Source organism: Aquarana catesbeiana, linkage group LG04 (assembly GCF_042186555.1).
Source record: "Aquarana catesbeiana isolate 2022-GZ linkage group LG04, ASM4218655v1, whole genome shotgun sequence".
Classification (NCBI taxonomy): domain Eukaryota; kingdom Metazoa; phylum Chordata; class Amphibia; order Anura; family Ranidae; genus Aquarana; species Aquarana catesbeiana.
Window position 1 is genome coordinate 32471375 of NC_133327.1, and position 26425 is coordinate 32497799.

The 26425-nt window shown below is 43.8% G+C and overlaps 1 protein-coding gene across 2 annotated transcripts in view; it reads left to right on the forward strand.

Annotated features, from left to right (window-relative positions):
- Positions 1–26425, forward strand: part of HADHA (hydroxyacyl-CoA dehydrogenase trifunctional multienzyme complex subunit alpha) — a 60190-nt gene that overhangs the window by 14377 nt on the left and 19388 nt on the right. For both annotated transcript variants that reach the window (XM_073624971.1, XM_073624970.1), the window contains exons 3-14: positions 10–80; positions 4054–4187; positions 5685–5823; positions 8385–8504; positions 10777–10879; positions 11505–11627; positions 13133–13251; positions 14251–14307; positions 17292–17401; positions 18084–18218; positions 21718–21889; positions 21985–22071. In XM_073624971.1, the coding sequence (XP_073481072.1) occupies positions 10–80; positions 4054–4187; positions 5685–5823; positions 8385–8504; positions 10777–10879; positions 11505–11627; positions 13133–13251; positions 14251–14307; positions 17292–17401; positions 18084–18218; positions 21718–21889; positions 21985–22071 (1370 nt within the window). The remainder of the gene's footprint in view (positions 1–9; positions 81–4053; positions 4188–5684; positions 5824–8384; positions 8505–10776; positions 10880–11504; positions 11628–13132; positions 13252–14250; positions 14308–17291; positions 17402–18083; positions 18219–21717; positions 21890–21984; positions 22072–26425) is intronic.

Genomic DNA, 26425 nt, shown 5'->3' on the forward strand with positions numbered 1-26425 from the left:
TCATTGCAGCAAGAACGCATGTGAACTACGAAGTCAAAAAAGATGTGGCCGTTGTCCGCTTTAACACCCCAAATTCTAAGGTATAACGTAGACTCCACATAATCTGTCCATTTGGAGTTGTCTTTTCTGATCCTAAAGCTGCCCATAAATGAATCCTTTATTTATTTTTTGTTCAGCCAGCGGGTCAAACGAAAAAAAAAAACAAAAGGAAAAAAATTCCCCCACATTCACGCAAATATGGTGGTTAAAATAATCCTCCCCACCTTCACATTGTATTCTGACAGTAGGGCTGGCCATACACTATACAATTTTCTTATTCAATTCTCTTTAGATTTACCTTCAACTATGTAGTGCAAGGGCCTGCCTGATTGCATACAAATTGAAAGTGTTTAGATTTGACCTCATATTATATGGTTTTGGTAAATCTAAAAGAAAAATGTACAAGAAAATTGTATAATGTATGGCCAGCCTAGGACTCCACTGTCAGCATACACTGATTAGCAATCGACCAAAAGTTTTCCAACGTTTCCGTTGAAAACTTTCACCAACCCCCCCCCCCACCACCAAGTCATCTTCCAACATAGCTTGCATGAGATAGAGAGAGAGAGAGAGGCTCCTCCCACCAGGAAACACATGATCAACTTTTTATCTTTAAAAGTCCTGGCATGCTTCCAAGTTTTCAGTTAGATAGGACACATCCCCATTTTTTTTTTTGGCTATCATGCCGGGTACAGGGGCCTACTGAGTATTGTCACCTTTTTTTTTTTTTTTTTTTTTTTTTTTTTTGTTTTGTATTAAAAAAAAAAAAAAACAAGGCAGGGGCTTTGGGGTTACTCATTATCACCAGAAGCTCGTATGGGTTTCATTTATCGTTTTACTATGATTGGTTGCTGAGGGATCTCACAGCAAACTGTCCCAAGCAATCCCACTCGGGGAAGAGGAGATTGCTGCCTGGGGGTTATCAGTAAGGAGTGGAACCATGTCTTTTGTGTACCTGTTGGGCTGGAACACAGGAGTGCTCTTCAAAAATGGTGGCCCTTGTGCAGGGAGCACATGGACTGTCTCTGGCATCCTCGTGGCCTTGTGACGATGTCACTTCCTTTCACACATGGATGGCAAAATATGAAGTCGGACCACGGCCATATTCAGGGCTGCTGTTAGAAACCACGGGGCCCCATACAGCCAACCCGACAGTCCCCCCTCCAAATAAACACAATTTACTATGCTTCAGTTATGGATGAATACAGTGAGTGATCGGTACCATTCACTCATTGTGATCATTCAGGAAAGGAAGGGGCTGGTAAATTATATATTTTACCGGACCCTTCCTCTGCTGTCCATCGAAAAGGATCCTATTCTGTCCTGGCAGGAAGGAGAAGAGGGAATCCGGCAGCACTGTGGGGCTGGGGAGTACACAGGGTAGCAGGGGGAAATCATGGTGCAGAGTGAGGGTGATCGGTATGGCAGGGAGGCAATTACTGGAACCAGTCTCCTGTATGGCTCTCTGCAGCAGCCGAAAGCCGGTGGGAGGAAGAGAAGAAGCCGCCAGCTTTCAGCTGTAATTGCCCTCCCTGCCCACATATTCACCCTAATGCCTGGGCCTCGTACAGGACCGGTGGCACCCCCTTATCCACTGCCCTGCCCATATTGCTTGAAGGCATGTACAACTATTGAGGTATGGGCTCCTCTCTCCTTGCTGCAGCTGATAGGATCCATATTGGCTGCAAGGGGGCCACAGGCAGAGGATGGAGAAAGTGGCAGGGCCCCATCTACCTCATATTCACACACTTCTGTCAACTTCTGTGGAGGGGGAGCGGCCATAGATGGATCGAAATTCAGTTGTCCCTGCTGAACTGGGAAAATTGAATTCCATCTAGGCTTTAATTGAAGTTTACATCGTTTTATATCTTACATCCGATTTTATTAGCTAGTCCTATTGAAAGACCTCTTTTTGTTGTGAACAAGCACAAGTTATCCATCTGAAACCGGTCTTCCAATGTTCCTGTAACGTCCTGTTTACGTCCTTTGCACTTTGACAATACAGTAATTATTCTACAAAAGTTCTTCCTTCCATGGTGTGTGACCAATTTTTCCTTTAATTACTATTGACGGTGGTGAGCCGGGGTCAGCGCCCACGAGGAAATCCTTATCCACAACCTAAGCGATGTTGCACTCTTTCTGGATATTGAAAGACCTTGTACTTTTTGTGGCAGCAGATTACCCTTTGGCAGCTCGTGTAAGCCTTGGCAGGGGTTATATTGCGAAATGTGAAGGGGTGGTGCGTAGGTAGAGCCATCCAGTCAGTGGTTCGGCTTAAACAAAAGTTCTTCCTTTTTGACAGTGACCCCCCCCACCTGCTTTTATTAGATTCAGTACCTACAATGGTGTCATCTCCTTGAAATATTGATTGCATATTTGATTTTAAACCCAGTGATGTCCTCACTGGGTTACTGTGTTTCTTTATGCAATTGGGGCAGATCATGACAGATGGGAGAAGCCAGCAGAATTCTGTACATCTCTTCCTAAAAACATCCCAACACCCTGTCTCAATAGTCCTCCCAAGAGCCCTCGGCCCCGATGCAAGCAGTGGGTTGTCTCTTGGGATGAGTTATGCAAATGTCAAAATGCTTTGATGGGTGGGTGTCAGTCCAGAGGAGTGGGCATTTCTATATTTATCAAAAAAAAAAGCGGTATAAACCAAAAGTTCAGGGGTAAAAAAAAACTCACTGACTCACCGGTGGCTTGTGGTTTCCTTATTAATGAAGTTATTAATTTCCATAGTGTCTGAGTAGGCTATCAGTGTTGAGGGATGTCATAAGGCAGCAATCATATAGATAGAGTTTGTAACATACTTGTGGAACAAACGAGCAATGACAGTAGAAAATGAAGAGAAATTCAGCAATTCCAGTGAAAGCTGCGGAAGATTTTTCCGCTACACTGTTACTGCTTCGCTCTCCACGATTGCTTCGACTTGTCCATGTTTCAAATGCTTGTTTCAATTAGCTGGTGACTAAATTAGTCAAGTTGTTATAGTTGCTCGTGATTTTTCTGCAGGTAGCACTTATAGTGCTGTCTCCGCTTTCAAGTGCCAAATGAAAAGCCGACCCAGCTAATGCCAGTGTTCAGATGGCTGTGGGTCGGCATAGGTGCATACGGGCTCCAGTTCCAGGTTGAATGACGTGATGACGTCACTTGGTTGACGCGTTTCGTCCACCAATCAGTGGACTTCGGAATGGGGAGGGATCATGCAGATTAGTTTTTTTTTTATATCCTTCAGAGACTAAGGTAATCGGGCTCCCGCTTGTGTTAAATGTCACCAAATCTTGGAGTTTAATTAGGCTAATGGCTGGGAATTTCAACTTGGTATTGGCAGAATATATATTTAGTGCCATCTAGTGGTTATTTTACAAAGTTCAGTATATTATAATTATAGATTGAAGTTTCCTTTTTATACAGCTAGTTAAAACAGTAGAAATATATTCCCTTTCAATATATAAGACAGAATAAAACTGAAGGGGAGGGGGGGGGGTAGTGCTCTGCAATGCACTGCAATAATTTGTGCCCACCAGAGTAGTGTTCAATACTGGTGACAATAGGCCTGCCATAGGTAATCTAAATTCAGCCGGTTCCAATGAACTGGACAAATTTTGATCTATATATGAGCAGGCTGGTAGTACTGAAGTTGATCTATTGATTTGCAGTACAACCAGCCTTTTTTTTTTTTTTTTTTTTCTTGCAGTTAATGCTGCTGGCTGGGGTTGGCTATAGCTAGCAGCAGTGATCATGGTTTTCTGACAGGCGGGGCAACCTCCCACTGTCAGAAGATAACAGTGCAGTGGGAGGGATTCCCCCATCAACACAATGTTGAAGGAAAGAAATGCTTAATGTATGGTCTGCCTTAGATGATGACTTCTCTGTAAGTGTCAAAGTTCCTGTCAATGACTAGACCGCAAACTGCTCTTATAGACGTTTAAACCATGTACTACTTAATGTTCTAAAATATAATGTTATATGCTAATCACTCTAAAATGCTGTTTCTGGTGTACTGTGCAGGTGAACACACTGTCCAAGCAAGTGCAGAGTGAATTTGGTGATGTCATGAATGAAGTCTGGGCCAATGATGCTGTAAAAAGTGCCGTCCTGATCTCCAGCAAACCAGGCTGCTTCATCGCTGGGGCCGATATCAAGTGAGAGATGCCTTTTCAGATGGAATTGGTTGTTTAGACTTTGCTAGGCCTCCTTTTAGGCCAGTGGTGTCTTTTTTTTTTTTTTCTGATCCTCAAACACATCACTGCCTTGTTGGGATTTGTAATGCATAAACAGAAGTAGTGTTCCCTGGGGGTAAGAATCTGTGCCTGTTGGCGCAGAGATTTTCTATTGAACTTGACAATTTTTGGGCTCTGATAGTTGAAAACGTTTATTACATTCATTGCAGATAATGCCCAGATTCGGCCAGAATCTGATCTTTGCATGGTCACCCTACACAAAATATTTCTCTTTATTAGAAGGCTTGTACCCCAAATGGACAGCATCCCCTGAGGAAGCCCAGGATGTGGGTGAAACATGTTGGGAACTCCATCTAAAGTGCTGTATCCATAAAAACGATGTTCTATGTACTTCCCATAATTGTTTTTAGACAAGTTTATCTTTGTTTAAATAAATATTGTTGAATATTCTTTGAGATCACTATATCTTGCACCTTAAAAATCCCACAAACTCCTCTGTACCCCAAAATTTATATTTCAAAGCAAGTCTAGCAGTGAAATGTTTGTACAAACCATTACTATAACAGTTTCTTTCCTATAACATTAATTAACAGCGTTGTTTGTTCTTGCCCTTTAAGAATTCTTTTATATTCAAAACAAAAATTAGTACCCCCATATCTGACCTGGTGACCACTATCGGCAGGACAGAATGTAGCAAATATTTGATAGGATAATCGGGGAATATCTGCCAATGGGACACATTTCAGTAATGGCTTTCTCTCTCTCCTCTTATGCTGGCCATACGCTAGCTGAAAAATCGTTAGAAAATCTGTCATTTGGACCGTTCATTGGCTCTTTGTCCAGTTAATGGGCACAAATAGAAAATCAGTTTTAACTTTTCAGAGCCGAAAAATCGAAGGAACAGGTTGGAAAATTCTGCCAAACAATAAATTGAAAGGTTAATGTGTTTCTCGTCGTTTAAAAATGTAACTTTTTGCACTGCACAAATGTGCCTAAAGGGACAAAAAAAAAAGGATTAATTTATGTCCATTGAACGATTTATTGATCTAAATGATGATGGCACTCTCATTTTCTCCCAAGGCCGAGTGTTCGTTATTGAAAAACAAGTTTGAACGATTTTTTGTACAGTGTATGGCTAGCATTAGGGTGCACTCACATCTGCACTCTAATTAGATGCTGAGATCTGCTGCACTGTCCCCCTTAGTAAACCAGAAGGTTTGACAGATGTAGAAAAAGCCTACTTGACAAAAAGGTGCATTTTTAGGGCAAAGGAATTTTATTTTAACTGATTTAACCTGGGTAAGGTCAAGTGTCTGGAGTTGGACTTTAAATAAAATTGACTTTAGATATACAAGCTGTAGTTTTCAAACTTCGTCTAAAGCTTTGTAATGTGTTCCTGCCAAACTGTGAGCAAGTTAAGTTGCTCTGTTCATGACGTATTGAGTCTTTTTCTTTCAGCATGATTGAATCCTGTAACAGTGCACAAGAAGTCTCGCAGTTGTCTGCCGAGGGTCAGAAAATGTTTGAAAAACTTGAAAAGTCCCCAAAACCCATAGTGGCTGCAATCAATGGATCGTGCTTGGGAGGAGGCCTGGAGGTGGGTGTAAAGTCTGAGCTAGAATGAGATGTGTAATGTCTTATTTTTGGTGAGTGTGGGATATAGTACTTTAGATTAATCACTTGTAGACTGCCCTATACCAGATTTACTGCTACATGGTGTGTGTGTGTGTGTGTGTGTGTATGTGTATATATGTATGTATGTATGTGTGTGTGTGTGTGTGTGTATATATATATATATATATATATATATATATATATATATATATATATATATATATATATATATATATATATATATATATATATATATTTCTGCTCTTCTGGGTAGGGGGTGTATGTGTCACTTCTGCTGTGATTAGTATCAGCAGGTGCCGGCCAATGAATGTCCGCCGCCACCCACTGATCGGCGAGGAGAAACGCTGGACGGAGCTCTGCCTATGTAAACAACATCCCTGTCAGCAGAGATGTGCTGGGTTTTATTTCCCTGCTAGGCAGGGAATAAAATCCAGCACTTCTCTTGGTAAAAGCAGCACAAACAGTACACAAACACTGGTTAGGCACACCTTTAACGCTTTGATCCCCCTAGATGTTTAACCCCTTCCCAGCCAGTGTCAGTACAGTGTATATTTTTAGTACTGATTAGTGTCAGTGGTTCCCACTGTGTCAAAAGTGTCAGATTGTCCACTGTAATATCGTAGTCCCGCTGTAAGTCGCTGATCGCCGCCATTACTAGTGTTGAGAAAAAAAGTAAAAATTCCAGTGTATATATATATATATATATATATATATATATACCCTGTTTCCCCGAAAATAAGACCTAGCGTCATTGTCGGTGATGGCTGCAATATAAACCCTACCCACCAAATATGCCCTAGTTAAAGTCCTTGTAGGTCTTATTTTCAGGGTAGGGCTTATTTTCGGGGAAACAGGGTAGGGCTTATTTGGGGGTAGGGCTTATATTGCAGCCATCACTGACAATCACGCTAGGTCTTATTTTCGGGGAAACAGGGTATCCCATAGATTGTAAGCGCTATAACTTTTGTGCAAACCAATCAAACACTTATTGGGATTTTTTTTTTTTTATTTAGCCGTAATATAAATTCGGTTTAGTTTTAGTCTTTTGACTAAAATGCCATTTTGATTTTAGTCGTATTTTAGTCCTCTAAATTGTTTTCGTATTGAGGGTCAGTTCACACCACATGCAGTCCAGTGCATTTTTTTTTTTTTTTCTGCATCAAAAACACATGGAAAGTAAGTTTTATATGGTTTTTTAATGGCATAGTTCACACCAGTGCTTCCAGTTCCAGAAAAAAAAGTAGAACATGCTGCATTTTTTCTGCACTGGACTTTACTGGAACGCTGTAAAAAGCATAAAAGATGCACCTAAACGCACTGGAACACACATGTCCATATTGAAGGTCAAGAAAAAAGAGGGGGGGAAAATGGACTGGACTACATCAAAAACGCATTGAAAACGCGCCTGCAGAAAAGCATCTGGAACGCATCCGGACTGCATTTCTATGATGTGAACTGGCCCCGAGTAGTATTTTCGTCGACTAAATTAATACTGACTAAAATATTTTAGTCTACGAAATTAACACTGATGCCAGCACAATTTTGCTTAGTATCCTCAGGAGAATGGATATGTCTTTTCTCTTGGCTATAAATCTTTCTACTGTCAACAGCTACTGGTAGATTCAGACCAAATATTGAAACTCCTGGAAGTCTATCTGGTTAGCCAATGAACGTAGGTATTCCCGGTTTTAGTATACTGGTGCTCTCTCTGGCAGTCTTGTAGTCATCACTGACAACCCTTTTGTGTTATAGTTAGCATAGGACTCCACTATTCATATCAAGTCGGTATACTTGGGGATTCCTTATGGACTTATTGGGGACCAGAGCTCCAGCAGTTCAGGAAAGACATACGTCACCTGTTTAACTGTGCTGTGTATCAGAAGTGTGTATATCACAAGACTGGCCATGCTGAATTTTTTGGTAGGCAAGACGGTAAACATGACTGTTTTAAAAACATGCATTTATATTCATCTTAACGTGTTTGTAAAGGAAGTTTTTTTTATCTTAATACATTATTTGCATTAGGATTAAAAAGCCTTCTGCACACAGCAAACCCTCTCGGTCCCCCTAATACTCACCTGAGCCCTTCTTTAGCCAGCGATGTTGTAGGAGTGTCTCGGCTGTCCGGGACTCCCCTCATTGGCTGAGACAGCAGCGCGGCACCATTGGCTCCAGCTGCTGTCAGTCATCCAATGAGAAGAGAAAGGGACAGGCCCCACAGCTGCATGTCTGAATATACACACGAAGCTGCAGTTCGGCTCAGGTGCCCCATAGCAAGCTGCTTGCTGTGGGGGCACTCACCAGGAGGGAGGGGCCAGGAGCGCCAAAGAGAGACCCGAGAAGAGGAGGATCGGGGCTGCTCTGTGCAAAACCAACTGCACAGAGCAGGTAAGTGTATAACTTTTTAGTTTTTTTTTAAAGGGAAAAAAAAAAAATAGGAGGCTTTAGTATCACTTTAAATAATGGAATTGTTTCAAATTGTGTGCATGTTATGTCCAGAACTAATTTCTTGATTGTTTCCAGGTGGCCATTGCTTGCCAATACCGTGTGGCTACAAAAGACAAAAAGACGGTTCTAGGTGCCCCAGAGGTCCTCCTGGGGTTGTTACCAGGAGCTGGGGGCACTCAGAGGCTGCCCAAGATGGTAAGTGTCTGTTATGCAGGGTATGTTGATTTTAAATTGAAACTATGGGCAGATATTAAAGGCCCTGGTAATCCTCACTATAAGCCTATCACACAGGGTCTGCCTGAAGACAGCAGGTGGCCTAATTTAACATGAATTGTAATACCAAAATGAACAGTTAAATCTGAACTCCTATACAACTAAAGATTTGCATATCTCTGCTCCACTGCACAGCCCTGCAGTTAATTAACACTTGCTGGTCTTCTCTCCCCCTGTGGCTGGACAGTGAAATGAGAAGCTGCAGACTGCTGAGATCATCATTCTGTCATTCTGCGCTCGCTTCCTATCAACCTGTTTATTAGCATATTTGCGTGTCTCATACCTGATTGGGGCCCAATCCTACCTCTTCCTTTCCTAGTATGAGTTGTGCTGCAAAAGGTAAATTAAAGTCAGTAATGCAGGCCAAACACATTCTGAACAAATTTTCCTTTAGAAAATCAGAAATTTTGTGCGTTTTGTGATCCGATGGTGCCACCGTTTATTTCGAAATTCGACCAGCCAAGCCTTCAATTTCACCTCATGTTGCTACAGAAAAGAATTTTCATGGCTGGGAATCTTCTTTTCTTTCCAGGACACGGCGCATGCACATTTCTTTTTCAATTTTTATATTTCTCGCATGATCCTCCCATCGTTGACTAGAAATGCGTTCATTTTTCGAAAAATTGCCACCATGCCCAATCAATCAAATTTAATGGCCGCACGAAAATCGGCTGTTGCAGCAGGTTCACTAATCGTGCGAAATGCGAAGGGAAACTCTTAGTTATGATTTTCTAAATTCAACCCATGTATTTCCCAGTGTAAAGCCCATGTGGCTTTACACGTGTGGCTTGCATTTAAAAAATTTGATGTATAAGTAAATTCAGAGCTGCTTTAAAGTGGGAGTAAACTCCCATCTCTGACTGTTACCTCTATTGGTTTTCCAATAGGCATTGTAAATATCTTCTAAATGTGCACCGTTTAGGAAATGTTTACTGTACATGCAGCCAGTGACATCACTGGTGAATGCGCTCTGAACGAAAAGCCACCTGGGCCCTTCCTTCAGAGTTCTGTGCCACACATGGCAGCTCCCACGTGCACGTGTGTGGGAGTGACGTCATTGCGGCTCCGGCCAGTCACACAGCTGGAGTCCACAGGCACAGAAGGAAGACCGGGTGAGGATGGAAGCGCCTGCAGCGGTGACAGCTCGGTGCTGGAATGCTTTGTTTTCAGGTAAGTTTCACATAATGTGCCAGTATGCGATGCAGCGCATAGCACATTATGACATTACCTTTCAGCTTTCAGGCTGCCGCTTTTAAGTTTTTTTTCTTTTGGATCTGCCTGGAGATCAGCTTTACCATTATCAATCACTGAAATTTACTGGGCACATGATCGTTACGAAGTGACATAGCAGAGAACACAATGAAAACACTTAAATGAGGCAAGACAACTGGCGGCTTACTCCTTGAGCAGAGCCTTTGAGCTTACATTGACACACCAGTACACTCTTTGCTAACTCCTTGGGCCCTAAATCTGGGGGTGCTGGTCATTGAGGCCTCAGTTTGAACCCATTTGAGAGATTTCTCTTCCCTCTCATGTCACATCAGGTTGCCTTTATTGTGGGTATTGCCTTTATTCAGGGTGTTTGAGCTTATGGCTTTAGTCTGTAAGGAGCCTTTTTCTGTACTTCAGAAGGACAAGGTTGTGTTGAGACCAATGCATTTGCTTCCTGTCTAAAGGGGTCTTGGTGTTTCATGTGAAACAGGACATAGTGTTGCCCTCTTTTTGTCTGGATCCAAAACATCCTAAGGAGATTGCTCTCCACTGCTTGGATGTGGTTAGGGCTGTGCAAGTCTACCCCTCAACCTGACACCCTGTTTGTATTGCCTGAAGGCTTCCAAAAGGGGACAGGCTTTCTCCCGATCCATAATTGCTAGGTGGTTTAGGCAAATCATTAGTCGGTCATTACTATATAAAAGGTAGGGTTCCTTCCTTTCCTGTGAAAGCCCAGTCCACCAGAAGTGTTGGGGATTATGCTCAGCGGTCTCAAGCTTTGCTATTTTCCCATGTTCAGTCACTTGTAGGTGGAGCATTATAACCTAATAGTCCAGGAATAAACTTTCCTGTGACCTTTAATGTACTCCCCAAAAAGGATTTATTAGACAAGTCAAAAAACCCTTTTTTTTTTTTTTTTTTGGACGGCTTTACGTTGGAGAAGTCTGTACCTGTTGTAATGCTTCTTGTCATTTCTTCCAAGGTTGGCATACCAGCTGCTTTTGACATGATGCTGACTGGCAGAAACATTCGTGCTGACCGTGCCAAGAAGATGGGTCTTGTAGATCAACTTGTGGATCCCCTGGGTGAGTCCTCGTGACAAAACTGTGGTCTCTTGTAGGGCTGGGAAAAAATCGATTTAAATCTTGAATCGAGTTGAGAGGTCAAATCGATTCAAAATTTAGGCAAATCGATTTTTTTAGATTTTTTTTTTTTCACCGCGCCGGTCCGGAGGCGCTGCGGGCATGAGTTTTTAGGCGAGGCCGCGGCTTCGGCCTAGTCCGCGGCTACGGCCGGACGCCGCGGACTAGGCCGAAGCCGCGGCCTCGCCTAAAAACTCATGCCCGCAGCGCCTCCGGACCGGCGCGGACACCGCGCGGGCCTGAAGAACTGCGGGCAAGGAGTTTTTAGGTGAGGCCGCGGCTTCGGCCTAGTCCGCGAGGCCGGACGCCGCGGACTAGGCCGAAGCCGTGGCCTCGCCTAAAAGCTCATGCCCGCAGCGCCTCGGGACCGGCGTGATTTCCAAAAAAAAAAAAAACTCGATTCGAATCGTGAATCGAGTTTTTTTTAAGAGAATCGAAGATTTTTTTTTTTAAGAAAATCTCCCAGCCCTAGTCTCTTGTATTCAATTGATAGCTATCACCCAGTTTCTGGGCCTTGGGAAGTGCAGCAAGCATTTTAACTTGTCTTTTTTTTTTTAACTTCTATCAGGACCTGGTTTGAAAAGCCCTGAAGAGCGAACTATGGAATATCTGGAAGAAGTTGCTGTGGGCTTTGCCAGAGGGATCGCCAACAAGCAAATCTCCCTGAAGAAGCAGAAGGGGCTGATAGCAAGTAAGAACTGGGTGTTCGCTTACCCGGAAGCTTTCAGTTTTCACAGTTTTGATTCTTTCTCCATGATATCAAACTAAAGCTGGGTCAAATCTCGGCCGGTTCAGCAGGATCTGGCCGATATTCGAAACTTGTATGGACAGGCTGAATGTACCCAAGTTGATCAATCGATCAACTTGGGTGTAATGAGCCTGCTGGATTTTACATGTGATTATTGCTAGCAGCTGTTATAGCCGCTACCAATAAGCACTGTGTTCTACTGTGGTTGCAGAAAAGAAATTTGCTCTGTCTGTGGCTGTCTTAAAGAGATTAAACAGGCAGAGCAGGAACCCATTGTTCTGGCCACAGCAGGTGTGCAGACCAAAGATTGCGGCACAGAAATCTCACCAATAGAGTCTCCAAATGGTTGTGGAGAGAATAAAATTCTTTGGTACCCATAAACTTCTAAGCCGACCAGTTGATTCTTTTGTTCCTCCGTATCTCCTTAAGTGGGAATGAGATTTGGGCAGGGAGTTGTCGGCAGAACAGCATGACCATATTATGTACTTAGCTCACCACTCCTCAAGGGCAAGCAAATAACAAGAATTGGGTTATAAATTTTTACCCGATGGTACAGGGTTCTATCCCTTTTGGGTAAGCTCTACCCTGCATCGACTATTGCTTGCTGGCGTTGCAAGGAGGAGGAAGGATCAATCTTGCATATATTCTGGTCATGTAGTAAGCTGACTAACTTCTGGTCTCAAGTTAGAGGGACTATCAAACCGTTGACGGATGTTGATTTGGGGGGTGACCCAGCCAGGTATCTTCTGCACCACTCTGACCTATCTAGGAAACTATATAAAAATTCTCTGGTGATCCACTTGGTGAATGCTGCCCGGGCATGCATACCGCCTCTCTGGAAACAGGTTACTTCCCCATCACTCTCCATGTGGTTTACTAAAATTAATGAAATTTACTTAATGGAGACTATAACAGCCTCGCTGGACTCCATTTACTTGCTCAATCGAATATATCTCAGCCGTTCAACTGGAAGACTAAGATTGCCCCTCTCGCCACCCCTTTTTCTCTTTTTTTTTTTCCTGTGTGTTTTTTTGTTTTTGTTTTTTTGTTTTTTTTTTCTGATCACTTCTTTGTGATGTTATGTTGTATCTCAGTTATGTAATCAAATTTTGTTTTTCTTGCTGTTAAAATTCACAGATGATATGCATGTGCTCTGTATTTTGCCACTTGATCCTTGGTCTTGATGAGTCTCCTTTTCAATAGACAGGATGGATTTTATTTTTTTTTGTGGTATTTTATGTCGCAAGGCTCATGTGTTGGCTTATGTTAAAGTCTCTATGAAAAATCGGCATAAAATAAAGTGTTAAAAAAAAAAAAAGAAAAGAGAATTCTTTGGTAGGCCTGTTGCATTGTATCATATTACACTCTCTCTTTATGTGTCATATGTACTCGCTGTTGAGTATGTTTCACATGTAAGAGTGACATGTGCCATCCTCTCTCTCTTCCAGAGATCACAGACTATATTATGTCCATCGCTTTTGTAAGGCAGCAGATCTACAAGACTGTGGAGAAAAAAGTCCGTAAACAGACCAAAGGCCTTTATCCGGCTCCTCTGAAAATCATTGAGGTATGCATGTCTAGGCTAGTGGTGGTCCACTTGTTATAGGGGGGTCTTAAATGCCGCCATCATCAAAGGGCTACACATAATATATGTAATACTATGGAAAGCTGTCAGGGGCTGCAAACGTGCAAGAGGAGATAGTCAGAGCCCTCTGGCATGTCTTCAAGACATTATGTTTCATAAGTTGTTAGGGACTGGGGCCAGTCATATACTGAAGACACATTAGATGAGACCACTGCTATTACATCCCTTTTACAAATCAGCATTTGTGCTGCCTAAAGAAAAAATTTGTTGTGGCACATTTGACTGTTCTCTCAGCAAGATTTATTGTAAAAGATGAGGAGAAAAAAAAAGCATGAAAAATGTAATGAGAAAAGGAATAAACAGCATAAAAGAGTGTGAAAGAAACTATAGGCTTCTGTGAGCATCAAAACATAGACTACTGTCTGCAGGGCCCTCAACGTTCATAGAAGAAGTTCCAAAGGGATACATGTGGTCCCCAGCCAGCAGTTTGGGCACCAGATGTCTTGGAGGTTCAGTTGAGCGTGTTGCACCTTGTCCCATAATTGATCTTCACTGACAGGCTGACACTGTACAATTCCATCCAGGGTTGCCAGAAGTCTTTTAAAGTTTTAACAAGTTCTCTGCCTTACATTTTTTGTGGCATATTTTGGAATAAACAGTATCCAGAGCTCTTTTCGGTCTTTGTCTAGTCCACCCCTTCCTGCTGCCTTTGCCATCTTACACTCTGTAGCCAGTGGGAAGGTGAGCAAAGCAGGAATCGATGGTCTGCATAGCATCAAGGAAGAGGCCAAACCCAAATGGTCACAGTTTGCTTTTTTAAATCAAATACGTTCTAGTCATACGTAAGAAATTTACCTTTAAATTGATTTCAGTTGCAGTATTCTTATATTTGTGTACATGATCATAAATGTGCATCATAAAAGCATAATTTCGCTCTTGAAGTTCTCAGTTGACACGCTGTTTTTCCATGTTCTCTCTCAGGTGGTGAAGACTGGATTGGATCAGGGTTCTGGGGCTGGATATCTGGCAGAGTCACAGGTAAAGTGTTTGAAGTTAACCAGTTCCCGCCCACCCACAGTACATTTACTGTGGGCAGTCGATACGGGCAGGCTGTCATCCCAGCCTGTTCCGGGTTAGGGGCACACATGCGTGTGCTCCCACTGCTAACTCGTGCTGTCACTGGTTACAGTGGGATTTTGTCAGTACGTCCCGGCCAATGATTTATGGCTGAGACCTGCTGATCGTCTGTAGCCAATCACAGCAGAGTCCTGTGTGTTTATGAACACACAGGACTCGGTACACAGATCAGTGATCTGGCTGTTTCTTGTCAGGAAGAAAAAACAGCCAGATCTGTTGGTAAAAGCAGCACATTAATTCACACATTACATTTATTAAGCGCACAGTTAAAGTGTTTGTAAACTCTGTTACACCACTTGGACCTACAGGTGAGCCTATAATAAGGCTTAGCTGTAGGTACTGTAAATATCTCCTAAACTTGCACAGTTTAGGAGATATTCACTATATGCGCTGCTGCCGACCGTCATCAGCGCATGAGTACAGAAGAAAGGGCCCGCTCCTGTGGCACCCCATGTGCATGCACAGGGATGACGTCATCGTGGCGTCAGCCAATCACAGCACGGGAGCCCGCGAACCCAGAAGTAACTTTGGTGAAAGATGTCGGCAGTGGGAGCGGAGTGCGGGTGGCACTGCAGAGCATCGTTCTAAGGTAACTTTTCCATAATGAGCTAGTATGCGATGCATACTAGCTCATTATGCCTTTTTGTCTTGCAGGTTTTTTTTTTTGTTTTTGTTTTTTTTTTTCAGGGGTTTACAACCTCTTTAACCCCTTGATGTTAACCCCTTCCCAGCCAGTGTCATTAATATAGTGTACTGATCACTTTATTAGTGTCACTGTTGATATTAGTCAGTGTATCTCCCAGCGAGGGTCTGTTAGTGCCAGATTGGCTGCCACACTATCACAGTCCCGCTAGAAGTTGCCGATCACCACCATTACCAGTATAGCGTCATAGCTGGGTCAATTCCAGTATACATACCATTGCTTGTAGATACTATAACTTGCATTAGTAGTATAAATAATAAAAATTCCAGTATCTCTACCAGACGCTATAACTTTCACCCAAATCAATTAATATACAGTTATTGGGTTTATTTATTTTTTTACCAAAGAACTGTAGCAGAATACATCCTAAAGTTATGAAGAAATTTGAGTTTATTGGATCTGTTTTTATTCTTTTGTTGCACAATGTTCAGCCTTTTTTTTTTTTTTTTTATATAATAAATAAAAAACCCAGTGGTGATCAAATACCACCAAAAGAAAGTTCTAATTGTGTGAAAGAAATTGTATACATTTCATTTGGGTACATCGATGCATGACCGTGCAATTGCCAGTTAAAGTGGTTGTAAACCCACATAGAAAAAAAAAAGACATGCAAGACAAAGGCATAATGAGCTAGTATGCTATGCTATTATGTAATACTCACCTGAGATCAAAGCCCCCACAGTGGTCCTTGTACACAGCATCAGTCGGCAACATCGCTCCCGGAATTACTTCCGGGTGTCGCGGGCTCTGGCGCTGTGATTGGCTGGAGCCGCGATGACGTAAGGGTTTACAACCACTTTAAAGTAGCTCAGTGCTGAATAGCAAAAACATGCTTTGGTAATGAACCACTTCCGGAGGTCAAGTGGTTAAAGACGAGTTCCACCCGAGGTCCAGTCAAAAAAAAAAAATGAAGTCAGCTACAAATACTGCAGCTGCTGACTTTTAATTGGACATTTACCTGTCCCAGGGTCCAGCGATGCGGGGGATCGAAGCCCTGCTCGTCTCCCCCTCCGTTCAGCGGCGCCGGCATTGCAACTGTGGGCGCTGGGCTGTGGCTTCACAGCCTGGCACCCACTGCACATGCGCGAGGGGCGCCGCGATTGGCCGCTCAGTCACCTCGGACCTGTAATGGGTCCCAGATTATTGACAGGAGGGAGGGAGCAGAGCGGAGCCCTTCCTGTGCCGAGGGGGAAGTGATGTCACCAGCCCAGGCACTGGAAGGGGCAGACTACGAGGGACCCCCTAGCAACAGGCATTTAGAGGTAAGTTAAAAAAAAAATATCCAAATTTTTTTTGTTTTTTGTTTTTTTTTTTAGGATTTTTCATGTATTTTTTGTTTTTTTTTTTGGGTGGAACCCCACTTTAAGAGCCTACTAATGCCAATAAATCAACCTGTTTTTTATCAGTTTGCTACATTAATGCCTATGACAGCTGTGTATATAGCAGCATTATTGTGTGTCTTAATTCATCCATAAGCAAATGATAAACACTCCACAATCTGCATATGTATGTTTTTTGAATTTCTAGCATACCTCAAATTTTTTTTATAATGTCCTCTGGTTATCTCTTGCGTGCGCAGCAGCACATATTAAGTAGCGTTTTAAAGGATTGATAGTCCAACACTGTGAAAATGCTGCTAGTGAGCAAGATTACAGGACTGACTTCATCAATGTGTTTCTACTCACTATCTAGTCAACAGCAAGGAGGTGACACTACTGTATTCCTTACCTGTACAGCTGGTGTCAATCCCCTGGCTATGCAGTGTGGCAGGAGTGTGTTAATCCTAAAACTGTCTGGAAAGAATGAGATATTCTAGCTGGTGAACAGTTTATATATTTATTGTAGCTATTGGTTGGAGTGCAGCTTTAAAAATTTAGACTGTATAAAACCAGCAACATTTTCTTGGTTGCATTGGATGTTTATAATGCCCCAAATATACAAATAAAAATTGGATATATTTTGAAAGCCACTGGTTGGTTCTTCCTTGTCCAGAGTATATACATGGAAGTCTGAAGGTAGCTACTATCAGTTGGTGCAGGGGGGTGAATGTACCCGTATAAGTAAACACTGACTTGTCTTTTGCTACCCCTTCACATAGAATAGAAAATTATTATTGTCTTTTTGCCCAGTTCTGATATTATGTGGCTGCTGTTTTTCACCTTCATTCTCCTTTTTCTTGCAGAACTTTGGAGAGCTAGCAATGACCGGCGAATCAAAAGCCCTGATTGGACTCTACCATGGACAGGTTCAGTGCAAAAAGAATAAATTTGGCGCTCCTCAGAAAGAAGTCAAGTAAGTCTCTGGTCCAAAGAGCCATCTGTATTTTCCCTAGTTAAGATGTACATTTATGGCCGTCTTAAGACTTCTTCTGTAACCCTTCTACCCTATATATGGTAGTGGCGGGGGGTGGAAGGGTTGGGGTTGTTACATACACTCCACAAACTATCTGTCGGCTTTCTATTCAAAGAGCCAATCAGCTGTCCTTTTGTTAAAGGGGCATGGTGATGGGAGAGAGCAGAGAGACAGAGTTTATTCATCTGCTGCGTCTCTGATTAACTGTCCAATCACAGGCTGGGGGTGGGACAAGACCTGTAAGTGTTACTGAACTGCAGCAAAGAGAAATCAGGTCTCCTGTCCTGCCAAACAGGTCTGTGTGTCAAAGCTGAGTAAATCCCATGACTGGATGGACCAAAATACCAGATCCTTTGGCAGGTGAAATGGCTGTATGTGTACTTCATCTGTATATTTAACGGCTTGCTTGGCGTCCAGCTTTAAAGGGAAACTTTTGTGTAACTTCTCAGTGATTATACGTTTTTAATAACTATTGTGTTTTGTATATACTCCCTCTATCCTTCTTCTATCTGTATATCCAACAGTGTGCTTGGCATTATTGCTGTATATACCTCAGTTATCAAAATTGTTATACTGTACAGCAGTACATAAAGTATTCTAACAGCCTTCCCTCCTATTCCAGAAATTTGGCCATCTTGGGTGCTGGTCTGATGGGAGCTGGTGTCGCTCAAGTCTCTGTGGATAAAGGTATCAAGACCATTCTGAAAGATACTACAGTGGAAGGTCTGGGCAGAGGACAGCAGCAGGTCTACAAAGGGTAAGGAAAGTTTCTCATTTTCTCATCTCCAGTATACAGGTAAATGCTTCTCGTTTTTGAAGGTAGTGCAAGAGATTGTAAAAATTTTCTTCAAATCTGCTATCCTGCAATGGTCCTCCTTCCTTTTCACCTTCTCTGTGGCCTTCAATGATGCCCCACAGCACCCTGCAGTCATGGTGTAATGTTACACTGTGAGTGCCAGGCACCATGGGGACACTCCCATTTAAAAGGCAGGATGTGTAATGGCTATTAAATATATATGGAATAGAGTGAATTAGGGAGATACTAATGCCGCCTTTATTTTACACTTTATTGCTTTATTGAGCAGACTGTGTTACTTTCAAGTGTTTTTCCACATTAGCAATTCATTGATATAACACCTACTTTTATATTTATTACACATCCCCATTAACATTGCAATAAATACCGTATTTATCGGCGTATAACGCGCACTTTTTTCCCCTTAAAATCAGGGGAAAATTGTGGGTGTGTGTCATACGCCGATCTCCACTGATTGTGAGGAGAGGAGTGAGCGGAGCCGACATACACAAAGTCGAGTGTACTTCGGCTGGACTCGGCTCCTCTCGCAGTCCCGCCCCTTACTGTGAGCAGAGCCGAGTCTAGCCGAAGTACACTCGGCTTTGTGTATGTCGATCGGCGCCAATTTTAAAAGACACAAGGCTGCAATAATGGCACAGGCTGCAATGACACAGGGAAGGCTGCAATAATGACACAAGGTGCAAAGACATTGGGAAGGCTGCAATAATGACACAAGGTGCAAAGACACTGGGAAGGCTGCAATAATGACACAGGGCTGCAAAGACACTGAGGAAGGCTGCAATAATGACACAAGGTGCAAAGACACTGGGAAGGCTGCAATAATGACACAGGGCTGCAAAGACACTGAGGAAGGCTGCAGATGGACACTGATAAGGCTGCATTGATGGGCATTTAAATTTAAGTTTTTTTTCCTTAAAATTCCCTCCTAAACTTGGGGTGTGTGTTATACGCCGATAAATACGGTATTTAAAAATGTGCTTACTTTTTTAAGCTACATTGTTTTGGACCCTCCAGCCAGAAAAATCCTACCAATTCTTTGCTTGTGGGGGGCTGGGAAGCTGTTTTTGCCATAATTAACCTCGTCTGTATTGTGCAGGCAGATCTTTATTATTCATTGCAACTAGATTTTAACACTGCCCTAACAAAAGAGGTTTACAGGATAGCCTTCTTACATTATATTTTAATGAGGACCGACTTAAACCGGGTACAAATGGGACATTTGCCGGTTCAAAAAAAAAACAGGCCGCCATTTGGCCCATGTGTATGTCGGTCTGTCCGACACACCATACAAACCAGCAGCCAACTGACTCCTGATCAGCACTTTCAGCCAATGGCTGGCTTGAGTTGTCAGTTTTTTGTTGTTTTTTTGTGCAACCTGCTGGGTACATGAAAAAAAAAAACTGTTATGCACCGTACACACGGTCGGACATTGATCGGACATTCCGACAACAAAATCCATGGATTTTTTCCGATGGATGTTGGCTTAAACTTGTTTTGCATACACACGGTCGCACAAAGTTGTCGGAAAATCCGATCGTTCTGAACGCGGTGACGTAAAACACGCAAGTCAGGACTCTAAACTGGGCAGTTGCCAATAGCTTTCCTCTCTTAATTTATTCTGAGCATGCGTGGCACTTTGTGCGTTGGATTTGTGTACACACGATCGGAATTTCCGACAACGGATTTTGTTGTCGGAAAACTTTATAGCCTGCTCTCAAACTTTGTGTGTCGGAAATTCCGATGGAAAATTTGTGATGGAGCCTACACACGGTCGGAATTTCCGACCAACAAGGTCCTATCACACATTTTCCGTCGGAAAATCCGACCGTGTGTACGGGGCATTAGTGTGTACCAGGGTTTAGGATAGGCTCAGATTTTATTTAAAAAAAAAAAATAAAAAACCTTGCAGTCAGCCATAACACCTTTCCCTGTAAAATGTCATCTAAAAAAAAGGTAAAAAATACTTTTAAAAACCTTTCTTTAGGCATGCTGTGTGAATGGGAATACCCAACATGTGGTGGAGTTTTCTTGGTTTGAAAAGTGAATGTGCTTTAACCCCTTCCCGTCAGGGCTATAGCCTAATGACGGCACAGCGCAGGCTTACTTTGAGAGGGTGTCTATTGATGTCCTCCCGTGATCACGCTTTTCGCGCGCCCCCTGCGGCGTGCGCTCTGTGATCGTAGAGTCCTTGCGACTCATCTCATCACAGGGCCAATGACAGCAGCCCTTTACCATGTGATCAGCTGTGTCAAATGAAAGCTGATCACAGGTGTCAACACAAGCTGGTTATCAGCTTTCCTTTTTTTCACGCTGAGAGCGTGAGGAGGGTAGGAGAGAGCCGATAACCGGCTTTTGGAAAGGAACATCGGCACTGATTATCGGTGCAGTACTATCAGTTCCCATCAATGCAGCCAATCGGTGTCACCTGTCAGTGCCGCCTCATCAGCGCACATCAGTGAAGGAGGTAAAATTACCTGTTTGCAAAATTTTATAACCAATTATAAAAAATGTTTTTTTATTAGTTTATTTTCTTTGTTTAGCAGAAAGATAAAGCTCTATTTGTGTGAAAAAAATAATAAAAACTTAATTTGGGTACAGTGCTGCATGACTGTGCAATTGTCAAAGTGTAACAGCGCTGAAAGCTGAAAATTGGTCTGGGCAGAAAGGGGGTAGAAGTGGCCAGTAGGTTAGTGGTTAATGCTGCTTTGCAGAAGCAGCAAATGAGGCACTTTCTTATCATTCATCTTTCCAGCTCCTGGAAGTTTACAGCTAGTTGGAGATTAACAATATTGCTGCATGTAGCATTTGATCATCGGTAATCTTCCGCCACTGTACATGTTGTCAAAGTCCAAGGTGATCCAGCATGTCCTTATCTAGGTTGGCAAGGCATGCTGGGACTTTGGCAATTTTTTTTTTTTTTTTTAGAAATTCTCCTCCACTTGTCTGGGTTCCTTTGTTTAGATCCTTACGTAGACCAGACATGTGCAAGTCTAGTTTCACTGACTGAACTTGCGTAGTTTGGTACTGCTTTCAGGGCTGAAACTGCTTTTCTGCTTGCAGTTTTCAATCTCACACCAATGTGCAGCATGGTATTTCTCAGTCTTATGCATAGGGAATAGAGTCTGTACTATTTATTCCTTTTTTTGCAGATTGACACATTTTAATAGACATCATAATAAGCATAGCACAGGTGTGCTTATTGCATTGTGAGGTTATGCATTCTAGTCTTAAATAGAGTGCAATGGAACTTTAACTGTTTGTTATGATTTATGACCGCATAAAACATTTAAACTTTTAAAGCCCACAATTAAACTGATCCAAAACCCTACGCTTTCCCTTCAATAAAATGGTTACTATTTAAATACACGGCACTGATCCACTTTATTTAAGCGCACTTTGCTGTTGGCCTTATTTCATTGTCATCTCTCCTCTCCTGCAGCCTGAATGACAAGGTGAGGAAAAGAACTCTGACCTCCTTTGAGAGGGACAGCGTGATGAGTAACCTGACGGGACAGCTGGACTATAAGGGCTTTGAGACAGCAGACATGGTGATTGAGGCTGTCTTCGAGGACATTAAAATCAAACACAAAGTGCTGCAAGAAGTGGAGGCCGTAAGTTTTCAGATCCTAGTCCACGTACACGTCAGTTTTATATATGTAATCTATGCTTTGGCCTTTTTATAACACTGGCTGATTGTTGTCTGCAGGTTGTCCCCCCTCACTGTATATTTGCCAGTAACACATCCGCCCTCCCAATTGGTCAGATCGCTGCAGTCAGTAAGAGACCGGACAAGGTGAGTGCACTGTTCTGTTATACCTTTTTTAGGATTATTACAGTTCTGTTACTGGTTTAGCTTTAGTTAATCTGGAAAATGTTTTTGTATTAAAAATAGTAAAACTGTGTGACTCTGTCATATGGTAAAGTCAACACGGTTTAAAGCAGATTTTTTTTTTTGATTATTGCGAAGACTCTGAAATTTAAAGTTTTTAAAATGGCTCATGCATGCATACTTGACAATCTGTGTCCAGTGGCTTTTCCACAAGGTGTGCCAGTTGCTGGGCAAACACAGTGCAGGACTTGGGAATCTCTGACTTTTTTGGATCTCTGCTGGCTGAACAGCTCAGAGGCCATAGTTTTTTGTTTTTTTTTCGTACATCATGGGACACAGAGTTAGGCTAATACTCATTACCTGCTGGGTTATACTTCATCTCCAGGTGAATGGACACTGGTAGACCAAAGGTCTTTAGACATGAAATGATCCCCTCCCATGCAGGAAGTACTTCAGTTTGTTTTTTTTTTTGTTTTTTTGTTTTTTTACCAGTGTCTGCAAGGTGGATGACATGGTTGTTTGAGCTCTCTGAGCTCCAGGTCTCTAGTCACACAAACGATTTTTAAATGAATCAAGGGATTGACCGATTGGATCCATTAGACAAAGGCTTTATATGCTTAGATAAATTGTACCCTTACCTTGCAAAGAAGACTCAAGATCCTGCAAGGTTTTGCCTGTAATGCGGCCTCCGGGTGCTGGACCCTGTGAAGTGGAATCCTGGACACTACAGCGCTAAGGCATTCCTGCAGGGGGCTGTACAGGTCCAAGGGAGAGGACCCTAAACATGAAAAGGGTACCCAGTCCTTGAAGGTCCTCAAGTGACAGGAACCCGCTGTGAAGGGTGAAGATGGGGCCCTTAGTTTCTAAGCCGCCCTGCGCCTGGACGGGTAAATGAAACCCCTTTATTATTATTGTGGGGTGTCCCAGTGATTGTAACAATCGGTCAAGCTAGCTAGAGGGTGGACACCTGTATGCGGTGACCATACGGGGGAGTTTTTGAGCTAGCTGTGGGTATTTGCAAAGTGTACCCTTTTTTTGCTTGTGTCTGGCTGTTTTTTACCTGTACGATGGCGCACGGCAGTGCACCATTTCGCCTTGGTTCGCCATGGTGCACGTGCATTTGCAAAAGCGCCACTGGGCTCAGCAGTTTGGCGGCCATGGCGCACGCGTCTTTGCCGCACATGTGCCATAGCCTTTATCTGGGCGCATGAAGATTCGTGTCATACGTGAATGCGGCCACGCCTGTTCGCCGGGACCTCGTGCGCACGCATGCGCAGAACTTTCCACCGCACAGCCAGCCATGTGGTGCTTCCAGAAGGCAGCTGTGGGACACAGAGCAGGCTCTGAACCAGGCACTTGCAGCGGTTCATTTCTCCTTACCCGGGTCACGTGAGTCACCAGGTTGCTTGGCAGGCTAAAGGTGCTTAGTAGGATTGTTGCATAGGGGCTTTGTGGGCCCCTATCAAAGGGTCTCACTTCTGAGGTGTGTTAATACTACACCCAGGTACTCCCTTTTTGTGGCTAGTAAATGTCTTCAAAAAAGGAGCGGGACTAACACTACAGGGAAGGGCACACCTATGTCATCAGTAGTTCCTGTTGAACCTAGTCGTACCCCTAGTGTTGTATCCCCTGAAGGACCAGAGGCTTCCGGGCAATGTGAACCGCTGCGCCTATCTGGGATTGTGCATACAGTCAAAGCTGCTGCTTCACCCTTTATCACTAAGGATGAACTGTCCTCAGCCCTAGCCGGGTTAGAGCACAGGATTGCTGGCATGATTGCCTCCATCCCACAGGGTGGCAAGAAGCGTGACAGATCCCCCTCCCCGGAGTCTCCTAGTCTGGAGTAGGCATGGGATGAGGATGGGGAAAAGCTTAAAGCTCAGGATTCTGTGGATGGCCTGGCGGATGAGTCTGCTTCCAAGCAATGTGGACAAGAAGATATCCAGTTGGTGTCTGCCTCTCAATCACAGAGGCTTTTGATCCGGACTCTTCCCGAAATGGTTCGTTCTGCCCTTAAGTTGCCTCTTGCAGAGGTTACTGAGCCTCCCTGTTCCTCTTTTGGATCCCTGATGCCTCTTCAGGCCGCCCACAGGCTTTCCCCTTACACCCTCTGTTGGAACAGGCGGTGTATGCTGATTGGGAACATCCTGACAGGATTTTTGCTCCTCCTAAAGAGGTTTACCCTTTTCTATCATATGGATGAAAAGTTTAAGAAGTGGAGCATGCCAGCCGTAGATGCAGCAGTCTCTTCCTTAACCACTTCAATACCAGGCACTTAGACACCTTCCCGCCCAGACCAATTTTCAGCTTTCAGCGCTGTCGCAATTTGAATGACAATTGCGCGGTCATGCTACACTGTACCCAAACAAATTTTTTATCATTTTGTTCCCACAAATAGAGCTTTCTTTTGGTGGTATTTGATCACCTCTGCGGTTTTTATTTTTTGCACAACAAATAAAAAAAGACCGAAAATTTTGAAAAAAAACAAGTTTTTCTTTGTTTCTGTTAAAACTTTTTTGTAAATAAGTACGTTTTCTTCTTCAATGACGGGCACTGATACGGCTGCACTGATACGGCGGCACTGATGGGCACCAATGAGGTGGCACTGACGGGCACTGATGATGGGCACTGATAGGCGGCACTGATGGGCACTGATGGGCGGCACTGGTATGCGGCACAGATGGGCACTCATAGGCGGCACAGATGGGCACTCATAGGCGGCACAGATGGGCACTCATAGGCGGCACAGATGGGCACTCATAGGTGGCACTGATGGGCACTCATAGGTGGCACTGATGGGCACTCATAGGTGGCATTGATGGTTACTTATGGGTGGCACTGATAGTTGGCACAGATGGGCACAGATGGGCATGGATGGGCACTGATAGATGGGCACGGATGGGCACTGACAGGTGGCATGAATGGACACTGATGGGTGGCACTGATGGCACTGCTTGTTTGCAGTGATGCCCCTAAGGGTGGCATTGCTGGGCATCACTGCAACATATTGGTGCCAATCAGTGCCCATTTGTGGGCACTGATTGGCACAGATTTGGCACACTGGGCACATGTGGATGACCATGGGGTACATACCTGGCCATCCACATGTTGCCCCTTCCCTGGTGGTCCTAGTGGCGATCCCTGGTGGTCCAGTGTGGTGATCTGCGGGGGGGCTGCGCTGATAAACAATCAGCGCAGACCCCCCCTGCCAGGAGAGCCGCCGATCGGCTCTCCTCTAATCGCGTCTGTCAGACGCGAGTGAGGAAGAGCCGATCAACGGCTCTTCCTATTGACAGCGTGATCAGCCGTGATTGGACACGGCTGATCACGTGGTAAAGAGCCTCCGCCGGAGGCTTTTTACCAAGATCAGTGTAGCGGTGTGTCAGACTGACACACCGCTCCACCGATCGCCGCGCTGCGCACCCCCAGGGGCGCGCTGCGGCATGTTATCCTGCTGGACGTCATATGACGTCCAGTCAGGATAACAGAACCACTTCCCGGACGTCAATCCGCTATAGGGCAGGTGGGAAGTGGTTAAACAAAAACTTGACTTGTCTGGTAGATAACGCACAGGGCTTGAAAGACCCTGTTGCCAAGAAATTGGAGTCATTATTAAAGGCTTCCTTTTCTTTGGCCAGTTCAGCTATTCAGCTAGCTGTTGCAGCAATTGGTATCTGCCAAGTCCATAAAGGATCACATCGGACTGCCTGACCGGCCTAACCAGGAGGATGATCTGCCTGAAAATAAGGCAGATATTCCTCGAGCGCTGTGTTTTGCTGTTGACGCCTTAAAGGATTCAATACAGCAAGTTTCTCGTTTTGGCTCTCTTGTCTGTACATATGCGCAGGCTTTTGTGGCTTAAGAACTAGTCAGCTGAGCTTCCTTGTAAAAAGTTATTGGCAGGTTTCCCCTTTCATGGGGAATGTTTATTTGGTGATCATTTGGACAAATATATCCAAAAGATTTCCGAAGGGAAGAGTTCTCTACTTCCTGTGAAGAAAAGCACCAGGCGTCCCTCGTTTAAAACCTCAGGGACTGCTTCCTCAAATGTCTCAGCACCAAGGCATTTCCCCTGCCAACAGGGTACTGGGGCAAGGCCAGGGCCAGAAAAAGCTCTGAGTCCAAAATTCTTCTAAACCTAGCACCAAGCCCTCCTTTTGATTGGACGCCCCCACTCCATCGGGTGGGGGGAAGGCTGCTGCACTTTGTGAACATTTGGGGAAAAATAGTTAAGGACAAGTGGGTCACCTTAACTAATATCCCATTGTTACCAGATGGAGTTGCGGAGGGGTCCCCCTCAGAGGTTTTTAAGATCCAG